The sequence below is a fragment of the Phyllobates terribilis genome, unplaced genomic scaffold, assembly GCF_046119375.1.
Source record: "Phyllobates terribilis strain yellow unplaced genomic scaffold, ASM4611937v1 Scaffold_11__3_contigs__length_659146591, whole genome shotgun sequence".
Lineage (NCBI taxonomy): Eukaryota > Metazoa > Chordata > Amphibia > Anura > Dendrobatidae > Phyllobates > Phyllobates terribilis.
In genome coordinates, this window is record NW_027362771.1 from 151499345 (window position 1) to 151514686 (window position 15342).

The 15342-nt window shown below is 43.6% G+C and overlaps 1 protein-coding gene across 3 annotated transcripts in view; it reads right to left on the minus strand.

Moving 5' to 3' along the window:
• Positions 1 to 15342, minus strand: part of VEZT (vezatin, adherens junctions transmembrane protein) — an 89114-nt gene that overhangs the window by 45542 nt on the left and 28230 nt on the right. For all 3 annotated transcript variants that reach the window (XM_073651680.1, XM_073651679.1, XM_073651678.1), the window contains exon 2: positions 3993 to 4121. In XM_073651680.1, coding sequence (XP_073507781.1) covers positions 3993 to 4068 — 76 coding nt within the window. In that variant the 5' untranslated portion in view covers positions 4069 to 4121. The remainder of the gene's footprint in view (positions 1 to 3992; positions 4122 to 15342) is intronic.

Here is a 15342-nt window from a genome sequence, read left to right on the forward strand (position 1 = left end):
AGGGCCCACAAGTTATCAATAGGGGTTTGGTCAGGTTAATGGCTGGCCAAACAGTGGAGACTTTGATGCATGCGATGGAGTGTTGTCCTGCATAAAAATCATAGTTTTCTTGAAAGATGCAGACTTTTTCCAGTATTACTGCTTGAAGAAAGTTTTATAAGAACTGGCAGTAGGTTTATTTTGAGTCCATCAACCCAAAAATGTCCAACTATCTCGTCTGTATAAGGGTTATCCAGGACTAATTTATTTTTTTTACTATGGGCCTAAGAACTAACAGGCTTTTAGTTGTTAACTACCTGCCTGTTCTGACTGCCACCGATCTCTGCCGGCTCAGAGCAGTCACAGACTGGTAATTCTGAGGCTTCCGCTGACATCAAGTCTACAGAGCAGCTGCTTCTCTTCCGCACTGCTCTGTTGACGGGACATGACTGCCGATGTCATGCTGATTAACAGCCAGCTCCCCGCTGTTTAACTGCAGGAAGCCTGCTGTCAATCACCCCGACGCAGGCAGTTCTGCAGAGTCGACAGATCAGTCCGGAAGAGGAAGAGCTGCTCTGTTGATGTGCTGATGATTCTGCTATTTCACAAGCGGTAAGTGACCGCTTTGAACCAGAGCCAGGTAGAACAAGGAATGTAGATAGCACCTACCTGTGGTCAAGGGTTTACCGCGCCAGAAGACCACAGCATCTGATTTCACGTACTCTTGCACTAATGAGAAGCACTTCACCATCATATTAAACAGTGTAAGTTTCTGCTAGCAGTGCAGGGGTTAATCTGTTCAGTTGAGACCTTCTGGAGCTTTCCTGTGTGGATGGTCTCAGCTGTTCAGTGTTGGCCACTCCCCGCTGCTATATATTCTCGCATCTGGCAATCTAGGAGCGCCAGTGTCCGTTTCATGCTACCTGGTTCTGGAGCTGGAGGCGTTGGTTGTTTGAGGAGGCGTTTGGAGTATTTTTCGAAAGACTGTTGCTTGGTGATGCGGCTGAGTGCAAATTCTCATCCTCTCCTATTTTTTTTTTTTTCCTTCCTTCACTCCCCGGTGTTTCACTCTGTTGTTTGGAAGTGCATATTTTTGTGATTGATGTTTTTATTCATCCCTATACGTCTTCCCTTGTTAGTCTGGTTTGTGTATTCTAATACAGTACTACTCCCCACTTACCTGGGTGGATGTGGGGGGGGGGGGGGAGGACAGATTAAGGGCTGATTCAGGAGATGAGTAAGGTACATGGCCCCGGCGCCTTTACCATTAGAAGTAATCCGGGGAGCAGGGATAGCTAGGGCCCCTAGCGTTAGGGACAGGGAAGGAGCCCATGGCCCCAGGATAACTGACAACGGAGTCTTGATACTTGCCTGAAAGTACTTAGGCCCATAATAAAAAAAATAAAATCTTCCTGGAAAACGTCTTTAAATAATACACCTCCAACTTGCAGGTGTCTGAATTGAAGTGGAGGTCTGTGCCCATTACTGATCCAGCCACGGGCACATCCATCTGGTCAATCAAAACTCTCATTTCATCAATCCATAAAATCTTTGAAAGACCTGTCTACAGATATTTCTTGGCCCGATCTTGACTTTTCCCTTTTTGTGTCTTGTTCAGTGGTGGTCGGGTTTCAGCCACCCTTACCTTGGCCATGTCTCTGAGCACTGAACACCTTGCATTTCTGGGCACTACGGAGAAGTTTCTGTTGGGGAATATGGCGCACTGGAGGATAATGGGTTTCAGGGCTCTTCACATTTGATTCTTCTCACATTTTTGGAGATTATTCTGTGTCTCTTTTTCTAAATACGTTTTTTTGCGACCGGGTTGACTATTTGCAACAAAACTTTTGATGGTTCTGTGATTATGCCCCAATATCTTAGCAATTTCAAGAGTGATGCAACACTCTATAAGACTTGTAATCATTTTTGACTTTTCAGAGTCAGGTAAATCTCCTTTTTAGCCCATGGTGTCAATATCCTTAGGCCTCACCCTTCCTCAATGCACAAATACACATTACCTGATGTGCTTCGTACAAGCATTCAGGCTTATACAGCTTGGATTTGGAAAACTTGCATAAAAAAAAAATCAGGATATGGTCAAAATACTCACTTGCCTAATAGTTGTGCACACAGTGTAGTCCCTTACACTGATGTTTCCATACATAGTAAATTTAGCATTGCCGGATTCTAAAAGTAATAAAGAAGTTGCCATGGGATAAAAATAATAACCGGAATAATTCTGCGCTTGCTAAAATACTAATTTAGCAGCCAACTGACCCATCACTTGACTTTATATACATCTCTAGCTAAAGGAAACGCTCCAGGCAAATCCCTCCTATTTATATCCTGAAAAATTTTGAGAAACCAAAAAGCAAGATACAGATATTAACTGAATGCTCCCAACAGCTTGTTATAACACTGCTTCTAACTCATTTATCGGGAATCTGTCACCACATTTGACCTATGTAAACTATGAATATGGGCATACAAGTTATAGACTGCTGAAAAAGTCCCACCTGTATGTCCCATATCAGATGCCTTGTTGTGGATAAATCATCTTTTATCACTTTATATAAATGATCTGGGGCAGATGTCGTCTGGAAGATAACTCGGTCTCCAGAGATTATTTTACATGAGGGGAGTTACCCTGTGTAATGACCGCTCTCCTGATCTCACTGCAGAGCTGTGTGCGATTATACCTGACACATCTGCAGCTTCCTCCAAGCACCAGCTTCCATCTCACAATATTGTATTGCTACAACACAGCAGAGCTCAGAGAGCTGCAAAAAATGTATTTGCAAGAAGACAATTTTAATTTCTCCTGTTCAGTGTTCGTTACTTGTCTTATACTGGTAACTCCCCCTTTTATTTATAATAAGCTCTGGACGCAGAGTTATCTTCCAGGTAACATCCGCCCCAGAGCCTGGAAGAGGTCATTTACATGTAAGAAAAACGTGGATTTCTCTGGAATAAGACATCGGATAGCAGCTATCAAGGTATCATTTTATTCAGCTTCCTTTGACCTACATGCTCATGTATATGGCTTAGGAGGGCTGATCCTACTGACAAATTCCCTTTAAGAAGGACATGAGCGAACCTGACAGCCGCCTGCTTTGGGCTGCATGAATCAGAGTCCGGCTTCATTGCAGCTGTGTATTTTTTACTCTGAAACATTGCGGCATTACAGAGAAAACATACTTTGAAACGCTGGCCAGGGACAATGCATATTGAGTATCTAGTCCAAGACAGGTTACCTGTGGCTTTTCCTTCCTCCCCTAAACTGACTGGTTTTTCACTATAAACACACATACATATATATGAGCATGAGGAAGCAGGGTGAAACGCGCGTCGGGGCTCAGAACACTATTAATCAGGCAACTCCTCTACAGGAATGCAACCAGTGTGTGTTGTCACAGGAGTATTTACATTCTTCTCACTGTAATTTTACTACTTAGCTTTTCTATTTATTGTTACATGTTTAATATGCATTGGAATTTGGTAAGATATACTGAAGACTAGTTATGGTTAATTTGATTGCTGCAATTCTCACTGCTTTAATATTATATATTACTGACCAGATGTCATTGATTTATTTACTGTGATAGCTACTAATTTCCTTGCTCCTTTTCCATGCTCCTTATTGGGGTAGTGCTAGTTATACACCCTTACGGCTGTGGACTACTGGCCCTATTGTTATAGTACCTCCTTATTATGGGCCAGATCAATATGCCCTATATAAATTTGTACTGTGCCTGATTAATTTGTGTCCATCGAGCTGACCTTGCCTTTTAATTGTTTTTCATGGTGTTTTAAAAGATGTTTAAATAAATAATTGTTTTTACATTTAGTGGAGTGTCATTGCACTGGTTTTCCTTTTGGGTTATCCCCGTAGTATTATGTATTGCTTAATCCATAGGGTGCATCCCAAAACTTTGCTTATAGGTCAGTATAAGGATTGTTGCAAGATGTTAGATACATGTTCAGTCCTAAGATCACCATTTAACCATGCCCACCTTCGAGGCTTTGTGAGCCTGTCCTTGACGTCCATTCCCCGTCAGGTTCTCTTCCTCTTGGGAGACCACTGGACATATTTCAAAGTCTGAGTGCCCCAAATCCTGCAGGTACTGGTAGAGTGGTGAATTCTAAAGCACAAAAGAGTATAGAAGGTCATTATCATGTAGACAGTCCATCTGCAACAGTGATGGTACGGCAGAAAGCACCCCCATGCAGAATATAATTAATAGCATTTTCATTTGTTGTTGTCTTGCAGCAATAGGGCTTATTCTAGTCAAAACCGCACCCAAACTTGAGGAAAGACCCCAATAAGCTTTTTGCAGAGCTATAACGGTACTTTTTTCTACTCTTGAAGGGACTTTCTATGTCAGAAAACCCCCACATGCAGTTTGTTTTAAAAGATAAACTATGTTTTGCTCACCCTCCCAAAATGAGCCTTACTCACCCTCCCTGGGTCCACCGCTGATGCTTTGCCGCTGATTCAGGTGTCGGTTACTGACTGAAGTAATGACGTCATGCTGATAGCACTACAGTCAATAAGTAAGATCAACGGCTCTGCCCATGTAGACTGCTTGAGCCGCTGAGATCACGGATTGGCTGCAGCGCTTTCGACCTGAAGTCAGCCCTGCAGACAATAACAGACTCCTGGAACAGTGGCAGAGACTTTACGCTGGACCTTGGGGCGATAAGTAACGCACAGTAGGATTTTTTTTAAACAAATTGGAGTTGGTGGAAAGTAGTTTTCTAAAAGCAGACAACCCCAGAAAACTCCTTTTTAGGCTCAGACCACATGGAGGGTGGCAGTCTCCAAAGAAATGCAACTGTATTACCTATGAACAATTCACCAGCAAACTTGCAGTGGCCACTACTCTAATGTGAGCTCTAGCCTATTTTTGATGTTAAAACCATCAGCTCATTAGAACCTGTACTGCCAAATTAAAAATGTATAATCCTTCCAAAAAAAACTCAACAACATAAAATGTTAAATATTTTTTTATTAATTTGGACAGTAAAATGTAAGAAGAGTTCATTACTGAGAACAATGAATGGCCTAGTTCCCGAGGACAGTTTGTGTTAGATCTGAAAATTGTAGAAATATAGAACGTTCAAAGAGATGAAGATATGATGGCTTTTCATCCACTTCTTAAAGGGTTATTCTCATTTTCATAGAAGTGTTTTGTCAGATAGTGCTTGTAAAAACAAGCAATCTTGCAATTCACTAATTGAGATATTAACGCTTTTCTTTTGTTTACAGGTTGTTACCTAAGAGATCGACCTCCACAACAGTCTATGGCTAAGCATGAACAGTGCTTACAATCTCTTTCCTGTTGAACTTGTAAGCACTGCTTTTAAGATGTGATTGGTGACTTTTTTATATCCACTATGTCTCAAGAACGGATATATATTTTAAAAAAAAAACCAGTACATTACAAAAATGCTTGTTTTTACAAGCTCTACCCAACAATACCCATCTATGAAGATTAACCATTCAAAGGAAGTTTCCCCTTTTATAAGTTCCTATTTTTAAATCAATTAAACGCTGACAAGTTATGAAACTTTCTAACATACAAAAATAAAAGTATTACACTATTTTCAAGATCTCTTATTGCTTTCAGTAAAAGGAAACAGTTGCTCTCATTTAATAAGCGATAATGTTGCATATAGTAACCAATCTCCAAGCAGCTTACACTGAAGTAGCTTAAAGGGGTAGTCCACTATTAGGACAACCCCTTCTGGAGCTAAGTGTTTAGCCCCGATAAAATAAAAATTCCTATACTCACCTCCCGCGCCGTTCCAGCGGTATTGGCACTCGCGGTCCTGGGGCTCCCGTGCTGTTGTTGTGACACGTGAGCACGGCACCCAATCAGCTCTGGCGTCACTGTCTCCGCCTCCTGTCAAACTGAACATGAAGAAGTAGTCCGGACTGTGGCTGATCTCTGACTTCCTCTACATGTGCAATTTGTCCGAAGGCGGAGACAGTGACCCAGCGCTGATTGGGCGCCTGGTTCACATGTCTTAACATCACGGGAGCCCAAGGACCGCGAGTGCTGACTCTGCTGGAACGGCGCCGGCATGGGAGAGGACTATAGGCTTTTTTATTTTATCCAGGCCAAACATTTAGATCAAGAAGGGGTTGTCCTTTGTAATTTATATATTTCTTTATCCATCTGTGAAAAACAATGATGGTAAAAACAGACACACTGATCCAAAATACTGATGACCCCAGTACCATTTTTTCACATATGTGTTTAAAACACGGATGTGTGAATGCAGCCTAAATGAAGGATGTCCAAACCTGCCAAATTTCGGAAGGACTAGCTGAACATCTGGTAAGATGATGTTATATAGTTAAAATATTAATGGCTGATCCTATTTTTTTCTGGGAAGATAAAGCCACTGCCAGAGAAGTCGAGCAGCATTTTGCTCTTCTCTCCAGACTGAAGACAAAGGAACGTTCGGCTGACAGTAATCTCATCTGTATCGCCAGCAGTACATTTAGATGCTCTAAACCAGCACTGACCATGTGAAGCCTACAGGGGCTTCCCACATTACATATACAGTGGATTGCTCTGCAGCATTTTAGGCAGGTATGGGGGAAAATGCTGAAAAGTCCAAAGTAAGAAAGCTTTCAAAATTAGAAGTGTTAATAGTTTATTTTTATCAATTAACAAAATGCAAAGTGAATTAACAAAAGAAAAATCTACTGTAAATCAAATCAATATCTGGTGTGACCACCCATTGCCTAAATGTGCTACCATGACCAGCAGTGTCTCCAAACTTGTCTACCCAGACGTTCCAGTTGTCGATCACAACTGGTAAGTCATTGGTCAATTACAAAGGGAGCTGCCAGCAGTGGATCTTCATGATTTGCTCATTGACACTGGGCTTTTCAGAATCACAATTGTCAGGATCAGCAGTCGGACCCCCAGATATTGGGAAGTTATCCCCCATACAATGGATAGGAGAACTTTCAAACTTGAGAATACTCCTTTAAACGACACAAAGGTTCTTCTAGGTAAGAAGATTTTCATTGTTATAACTCACATCTGTTTCCGGGACTTTCCTTCAACGAGTTTCAACTCCATTTGTGAACAAGCAGAAACAATGTTTGCTTTGTCTCCTATTTACTCAGCAGCACAATCCCTGCCATTGAATCAGAGCCTGAACCCTATAGTTTATGGCCTCTTCCGGTTAAGATGTTACAAGGAAACCTCATGACACACAGGTAAGAAGTTCTTGCACCTTTCGCCACAATAGAATATCCTTGACTGAATGAAGACGGTATATCTTACATACTGTCAGACATGAATCACCGGCAGCCACCAGACAGACATGCACATTCCTTGGCACTGAACTTTCCTAGTAACAGAGGGAAATTTCCCAGAGCAGGTCTATACTCGTTATTGCTGTACAGCGTTTTAACAATTTCATCTAGCAGTACTTACACCTACACATTCTCCAGGAACTTCTCGTGCACTTATTTCCTTTCTATTACTGCTCCTTATAAAACCATACAATTAGTGAACAGTGAATGTTTGTATAAGTTCAGACTGCAGCATATCCTCATCCTGCTGTAATGTAAAGATCGCACAAATCTGTAACACGGCCATGTGCATTAGCCAAGACATAATAAAATATACACAGTACAGCCACAAATAACATGCTATATGTTACATGTCCTGAGATCAGATTTTTACTTGCTTGACAAGGAATTAGCGACTTAGGATGTGCCACATTATGTGAAGTTACGATGCAAACACTGGTAAACCAACCAAGAGTCAGCATAGTTACTGTGTAACTGCCAGTGACAGATTCCCTTTAAAGGTCCTCAGACCGGTACCCACTGCCCACTTGTCTCTGCTTTCCGAACCCAAAAAACGGACAAAAATACCCACTCAGCCAAAGCCAGAAGAAAACCCATTTAAGAAAAAAAAAAACACAACACCTATAAAAAAAAAAAAGCATAAAAAACTGCAATTGCATTATTACCCTAAGAACCATTTTTTGGCTTTCAGAACTTTACAATATTTTTCGAGTTTTTATCTCAGCATTATGAAATTAATGTTCTTCACGGCTATCTATATTTATGTTACATGTTCTGGTGGCTACAGGAGTAAAAAAAACAAATAGGGGTTACATTAATGTATTTGCTTCATAAAACTGATTTTTTTATTTAAAAAAAAAAAAAAAAAAAAAAAAGGTTTTTAAAAGAATCTGTCACCAGGTTTTTGCCATTTAATCTGAGACCAGTATGAGGTAGGGGCAGAGACCCTGATTCCAGCAGGTTGCTTAGGGTAGTTTCAATAAAATTAGTGTTTCTGGTACCAGAACCAGAACTTCCAAGGGTCTGCTCATCCCTACTGATAATAGATTCCCTTTAATGAAAAAAAAAAAAAAAACCTACAGGTTTTTTTAACAATACTTTATCTTTTTACTGTTTTTTTTATTATCAGAATAAGGAACTTTTAGGCTGAGTGCACACAATGCGGTTTTAATGCGTTTCCGCGGACTTCTTTTCGCCACGGAAACGCATTAAAACCACTTGGTAAAAGGTCTGCCATGTATAGCAATGGTAATCCGCATGTGTTGTGCACATGATGCGGAAATTTCCGCACCGGATTATCATTGAGGCACAAACCACAGCATAACCAATTCTTGCGCGATTCCGCTGCGAATTCGCGCCTATTGACTAGCATTGAATCGCAGCAAACCCGCATGTATAATATCTATACATGCAAATTTGCTGGGTTTCAATGAAAATCAATATTCGCAAAATCGTGCCGGAATCACGCTGCGGCTGGTACCCGGTAGAGGAGGCTGCTACTCCTCTCATCTGACCGCTGCTCTGGCTGATAACAGCGAGAGCAGCGTGGATGGGAGGAGCAGCAGTCTGCTCATCCCAGCCTGCGTTGGTTAAAAAAAAGAATAAAAAAGTAATAATAAAAGAAAAAACGTCTATACTCACCTGTCCGGCGGCCCCCAGTGTCCTCCTGGTCCCTGGCGGCGATCCTTTCTCGTCGGCGGCCAGCGGCACACTGCAGGGCGCGGGCTCACACCCCGCAGTGTACTGCCAGGATCTGCGGTGACGTCACTGATCACCTGATTGTCACAGGACCATTGGATGATCGGTGAGTCAACGGTCAGCTGATGGTTGCGTGACCATCAGGTGGTCAGTGCCGGCAGCAATCAGCTGATGGTCACGTGACTATCAGCTGATTGCTGCCGGCACTGACCACTTGATGGTCACGCAACCATCAGCTGACCGCTGACGTCACCGATCACCCAATGTTCACGTGACAATCAGTTGATTGCTGACGCTGGTAATCAGCTGATCGGTCTGATGACCAATCAGCTGATGCTTACCGTGGGGACATTCACAAGAAAGCTCCCATGGTCTCTAGCTCACCCGGGCTCATCAGCTGATGAACACCAGTTACCTCCTGCAGCCTGTATACTGACAGGGGGTGATTTTACACCCCTGTCAGTATACAGTGCTGTATTCTACAGCAGTGACATCAGTGATTTCTGATGTCACAGCTGTAGAATTGACCCGGATCGTCGTGGGACCTTCGCGTTACGTGGACTGCGTCATTGACGGAGGACACGTGAGGAATATTGTTGTTTGTTTTCTTACGTTTTTTTCAGGAGATCGAGGGCTTCGCGGAGGCGTGTAATAAAAAAAATTGCAGAACTGTGTGTGTTTTATTTCATTAAAATACTTTATTCTGGCCGTGTCTTATTGAAGAAGCGCCGACCACTTTACTACGCAGTTAGTAATGGGGGCGTTTTATAGACGCCCTCCATTACTAACCTGGGCTTCACGTCAGCCGCCAATACAAGGCTGACGTGAACCCCAATCCCATTATCCCACTCGCCACCGCTACAGGGCAGTGGGAAGAGCGGAGACCAAGCGCCAGATTTGGTGCATCTTATGGATGCGCTATTTCTGGGACTGCTGAGGGGTGATATTAATAGCCGCGGAGGGGGCTAGTATCCATGGCCCCTTCTCTGGCTATTAATATCAGCCTGCAGCTGTCTAGTTTAGCCTTTGCTGGTTAGATTTTATAGGGGGACCCCACGTCAAATTTTTTCTGGGGTCCCCCTGTAATCTAGCCAGTAAAGGCTAAACAAACAGCTGTGGGCTGATATTAATAGCCATGGAAAATTGTTGGCTAATGGCCTCTTCCGTGGCTACTAATATCATCCCCCAGTGGTCGGCTTTCCCTCTGCTGGTTATAGAAATGATGCTGGAGCCCACGTGATTATTTTTTTAAATTTTAGGCTCTGTGCCCATAATTCTGACGTAGCAGCACTTTGGATGCAAATTTTTGCCGAGTCCAAAACGTTGCATTCTATTGAACCCAGGTAAATCCACATGTGTTCACTGAACCATGCAGGTTTACCGCATTCTATACATTCTAGTGGTCAAATTTCTCTTGCGGAGACTAGCAACTTCGCAAGAGAAATTGACATGCTGCGGTCCTGAAAGACGTGCTGGATGTCAGTGTCCACAGGTGGTTCTCAGCTTCTGATGCACGTATAGTGGACATGGGATTTCTAGAGATCCCATCCACTATACCGTAACAAATGGACGCTGCGAGTTTGACGCTGTATAAACACGCAGCGCCAAACCTACGTACCCAAACTCACCCGCAGCATGTAAATTGCTGTAGTGGACACGCTAGTCTCCGCTGCAGATTTTGACCGATTGAGGTGTCATTATATGCGGTGGATTCACATGTACCGATAACAAAAGTGCGGCATTAGTACAGCACGTTTTGGAAGCAACATAAATACATTGTGTCCAAAGCGCTGCTGAGTGCTGATTGGGGGGACGTAGCAGCTAACGAACCAGCTGTGAAATGTTATTTAATGGCCAGGGAAATGTTTGCCTATTGGCACCTTCCCAGGCTAAAAAAAAAACACCTCACAGCAGTTGCATAAATTACATGAATAGAAATGCTAATGAAGATTGGGTGAATGGGAATAGCTGACGCCCAGCTCTTTTGTTTGGTGATGTCGAGGTGTCAAACAGACCTTTTCATGACCAAACAAAGTAAAGAAACACACAGACACAGTGTAAACACTTTATTTGAAATACAACAGACCCACTATTTAATCATTAAATGAACGAATATACTCACCCCAGTTCTTGGTAATACAAGGGCTTAAGCTATGTCCCACCAAATAACTTTATTTAGCTTCAAAAATCATTCACTGATGTTCAAAAATGCATGTCAAAAACGCATGTAAATCCGCATGCGTTTTTTTCTGCCAGGGAGAGGCAAAAATGCTCAGGAAATTTCTGCTTCTAATATGCATCGTGTGCACATACCCTTATAGAGCAAGATCTAAAATGTCTGTTACTTAGGAAAAAGTGAATACGTTTTTGGCAGCAGTTTTCAGAAACCTACACATATATATGAGATAGAAAAAGATTGTTCAGCTGATGGCTTTCATATGCTTCTTCCCAATTCCACCATAACTCTCACATAAACCTGCACTCTCAGCTGATCAGGCATTTTTTATTGGGCAGAGGAAATGAGCCTCTAGCAGCAACCTATCTCCTGCTGGAACCAAGGATCATTAAAGTTTAAAGAGAATCTGTCTACAGATTTTTGCAACCCCATCTGAGAGCACCATACTAAAGTTTCAAAGAACCTGATTCCAGCGATTTGTCACTTACTGGGCTGCGTGCTGTAGTTTTGAAAAAATAACTGTTTTATCAGCAGGAGATTATCACTAGAGGACTAGTAAACCTGCTGCCATGTAGTCCTCCATATTCATGGGCTCTGTATAACTCCGCCTCAGCCACTGATTGTGTATAGGCAGAAAGCTACCAATCAGTGGTGTGGGCAGGGTTATACAGAGCTCAGCATTCAGAGAACTGTTAGATCTGCAGCAGATAAAACAGGTATTTTATTAAAACTATAGCAAGGAGCCCAGAAAGTGAAACCATACTGTAATCAGGGTCTCTGCCTAATAGGGGCTCCCGTGATATTAATGTTCAGAAGTTTTCCTACAGTCTTTAAAGCATAACTACAATTCTAAGATATATATTATAGGAACTGCACGGTGTTGCTGACTTGATGCAGTTTAAAAAGTAATTAAATATTTGATTTAAATTTTCTAAAATGCAAGCAGATTGGTCCAAATCCGGAGACTTGCACTAATTGGTCAAAACACCACTCTGAAGTGCACAGCTCCAGCATCAGCTGTACGGGCAAAATAGTAAGTCTATGGGTCTGTACATTCACTCGCAAAGAGCGGTGTACGGGCACAATAGTAAAGGCCCCGTCACACATAACGAGATCGCTAGCGAGATCGTTATTACGTCACGGTTTTGGGATCGCTGGAGAGTCGTTTCGTGATCGCTGGGGAGCTGTCAAACATGCAGAACTTCCCAACGATTTTGGGCGCCCCAGCGATCTAACTAACGATCTTGGCGGTCGTTGGGACGCTTTCACACTGCAGCTATTTCAACGATCCACACCTTGATAGGGACTGTACTGTGTCACAAAGGCATGCATAAAATTACTTTTCCGCGCCCCCTCATCTCTGCAAAATCAGGACTCAGTCGAATGAACGGATATCAACAGCCCGGAGAATTCTGCTAGGATCTGCAATCCAGCACGAGGTCAGAAACAAAGGATGGAATCGCTATTCTGTGGCCTTCTTTATGCACGGTGGAAAATGAGAACGCTGTAGCGACCACCAATCGGGGACGAGGGGTGCGGAAAAGTCCAATTTATGCACGCCTACGTGTCTCGGTTCTGAATCGCTAACGAGGTCGTTGATAAGGTGTCAAATACAGCGATGCACACTGCCCAGCGGGAGCGCAACGACCCAGGAATGGTTCAGGAAGCTTTGTAACGATCAGCGATCTCACAGCAGGGGCCTGATCGTTGCTACCTGTTAGACATAACGAGATCGCTAGCGAGATCACTATTGCGTCACAAAAACCGTGACGTATCAACGATCTCACTAGCGATCTCGTTATGTGTGACGGGGCCTTAAGTGTCACGCAAGATGTGGGAAATACTACGTGGAACAAGAAGGGAAGAGGGGGAGGATGCCCAAACACTAGGGAAAGGGGGAGTGGAGACCCCTAGGAAGATCTAATAACATCCTGCCTACCCTACTGTCTCTATATTGGTTACACACCAATCGCCGAGCAGGACCCTAAATCCTGTATATCCCTAGAGCTTCGCCATAGATAAGGAAGGGGGAGAGGTGAGAGCTGGTCAGGCCCCACTACAAACTAAAGACAACAAGGTAGACAAACAAAGGGGATTAACTTAGTTTGAGCAGACACCAGAGGAGTAACGCCAACTGTCCTCCAAGGGCACCAGAGAAGAAGCCAGCCAACATCTAGTACTCCAAGCATGCACAAAAGAACATAGATGTATCACCGGCAATTGCCTGGAGCAAACAGAGTTTTTAACTCCCATGCAAGGGTGTGTCAATCAGCAGCCGGAGGGAGGTTGCCGCTGGGTCTTAAAGGAAGAAGGATTAAGAAGGTGTCTACAATGCCAAGTGCAGTGACCTTCTACAGCCAGATCCAGTGCGACTGTCTATTACATCTGACACACCCATGACAGTACCCCCCCCCCCTTCTACGAGTGGCCTCCGGACACTTTAGGACCAGGTTTCTCCGGATAATAGGTGAGGAATGCATGAACCAACCTCGGGGCATTCTGATGCTGAAACCCACATTCTTTCCTCTGGACCATAACCCTTCCAGTGCACCAAGTACTGTAGGGAACGACACTGGAGACGAGAATCTACAATCCTCGAAATCTGAAACTCCAAATTACCATCAACCATGATTGGGGGCGGCGGTAGGGGAGAGAACTGAAGAGGTTCTACATATTTCTTGAGAAGACCTGTGAAAGAAACTGTGGATCTTAAGGGCCTGAGGTAGCTCAAGACGAAATGCTGCTGGGTTAATGACGGCGGTTATTTTATAGGGACCAATAAATCTAGGTCCAGCTTCCAGGAAGGAACCTTCAACTTGATATTCCTGGTAGACAACCACACAAAGTCATTCACACTCAGGTCTGGACCTCGCAAGCATTTCCTGTCAGCCATATTATGTTTATACCTGTCTCCCATGATCTTCAAATTACTCAGAACCCCCGCCACACAGAGGAGAGCAATGAAGCAAAGCGTTCCTCCTAAGAAACTCCCGAAGCCCCTCCCCCACTAAAAGTACCAAACTGTGGATGGAAACCGTATGCACCAAAGAACGGTGACCTGCCGGTAGATTCTTGGCAATAATTATTAATAGCAAATTCTGCCAGCGGTAAGTAAGATGCCCGATCCTCCTGGTTTTCGGAAACAAAACACAGAAGGCAAGTCTCCAAATTCTGATTAATGCGTTCGGTCTGCCCATTCGACTGAGGATGGAAGGCAGAGGAAAAGGACAGCTGCACCCCCAGTCGAGAACAGAACGCTATCCAGAACTTGGAAACAAACTGGGTCTCCCGGAGGCAACCCCGTGAAACTTCACGATCTCATTTATAAACACCTGAGCAAGTGTCTTGGCATTCGGAAGTGCGAGTAATGCAACGAAGTGAACCATTTTCCTGAACCTATCTACAACCACCAAAACCACAGTTTTGCCTGCAGATACCGGTAGGTTAGTAATAAAATCCATGGCCTGCTAGGAATAGGTAGTGGAAGAAGAGTACCAGACGGACAGGTATGCGATACTTTAGAACGCACGCAAATACTACAAGCGGACACGTGTTCAACCACATCCCGATGCAACTCCGGCCACCAAAAACGACAAGAGAGGAGCTCCGCAGTTATCTTAAGACCTGGATGACCAGCAAGCACAGAGTTGTGATGTTACCCAATTACTTTGCGGCACAGATTAGATGGTACAAACAATTTTCCTGAAGGGCAGGAGGCAGGAGAATCCTCCTGAGCCTCCAACACCTCGCCCTCCAGTTCAGGTACAATGCCGAAATGACTAGCCACTTCTGCAAAATCGGGGCAGGGTTCTCATGGTCCCTGCCACCAGAGAAGCTCCAGGACAAAGCATCAGCCTTGACATTTTTGACCCCTGGACAGAAAGTGACGACAAAATTGAACCTAGTAAAAAACAGGGACCATCTAGCTTGCCTAGGGTTGAGACGTCTAGTCGATTGAAGATATGACAGGTTTTTATGGTCTGTGAAAACAGTAATAGGATGGACAGCCCCCTCCAAGCAATGTCGCCATTCTTCAAACGCCAATTTAATCATCAAAAGCTCCCTATTACCCACGTCATAATTTCTCTCAGCCGAAGATAATTTCTTAGAAAAGAAAGTGCATGGACGCCATTTACCAGGGGACGGACCC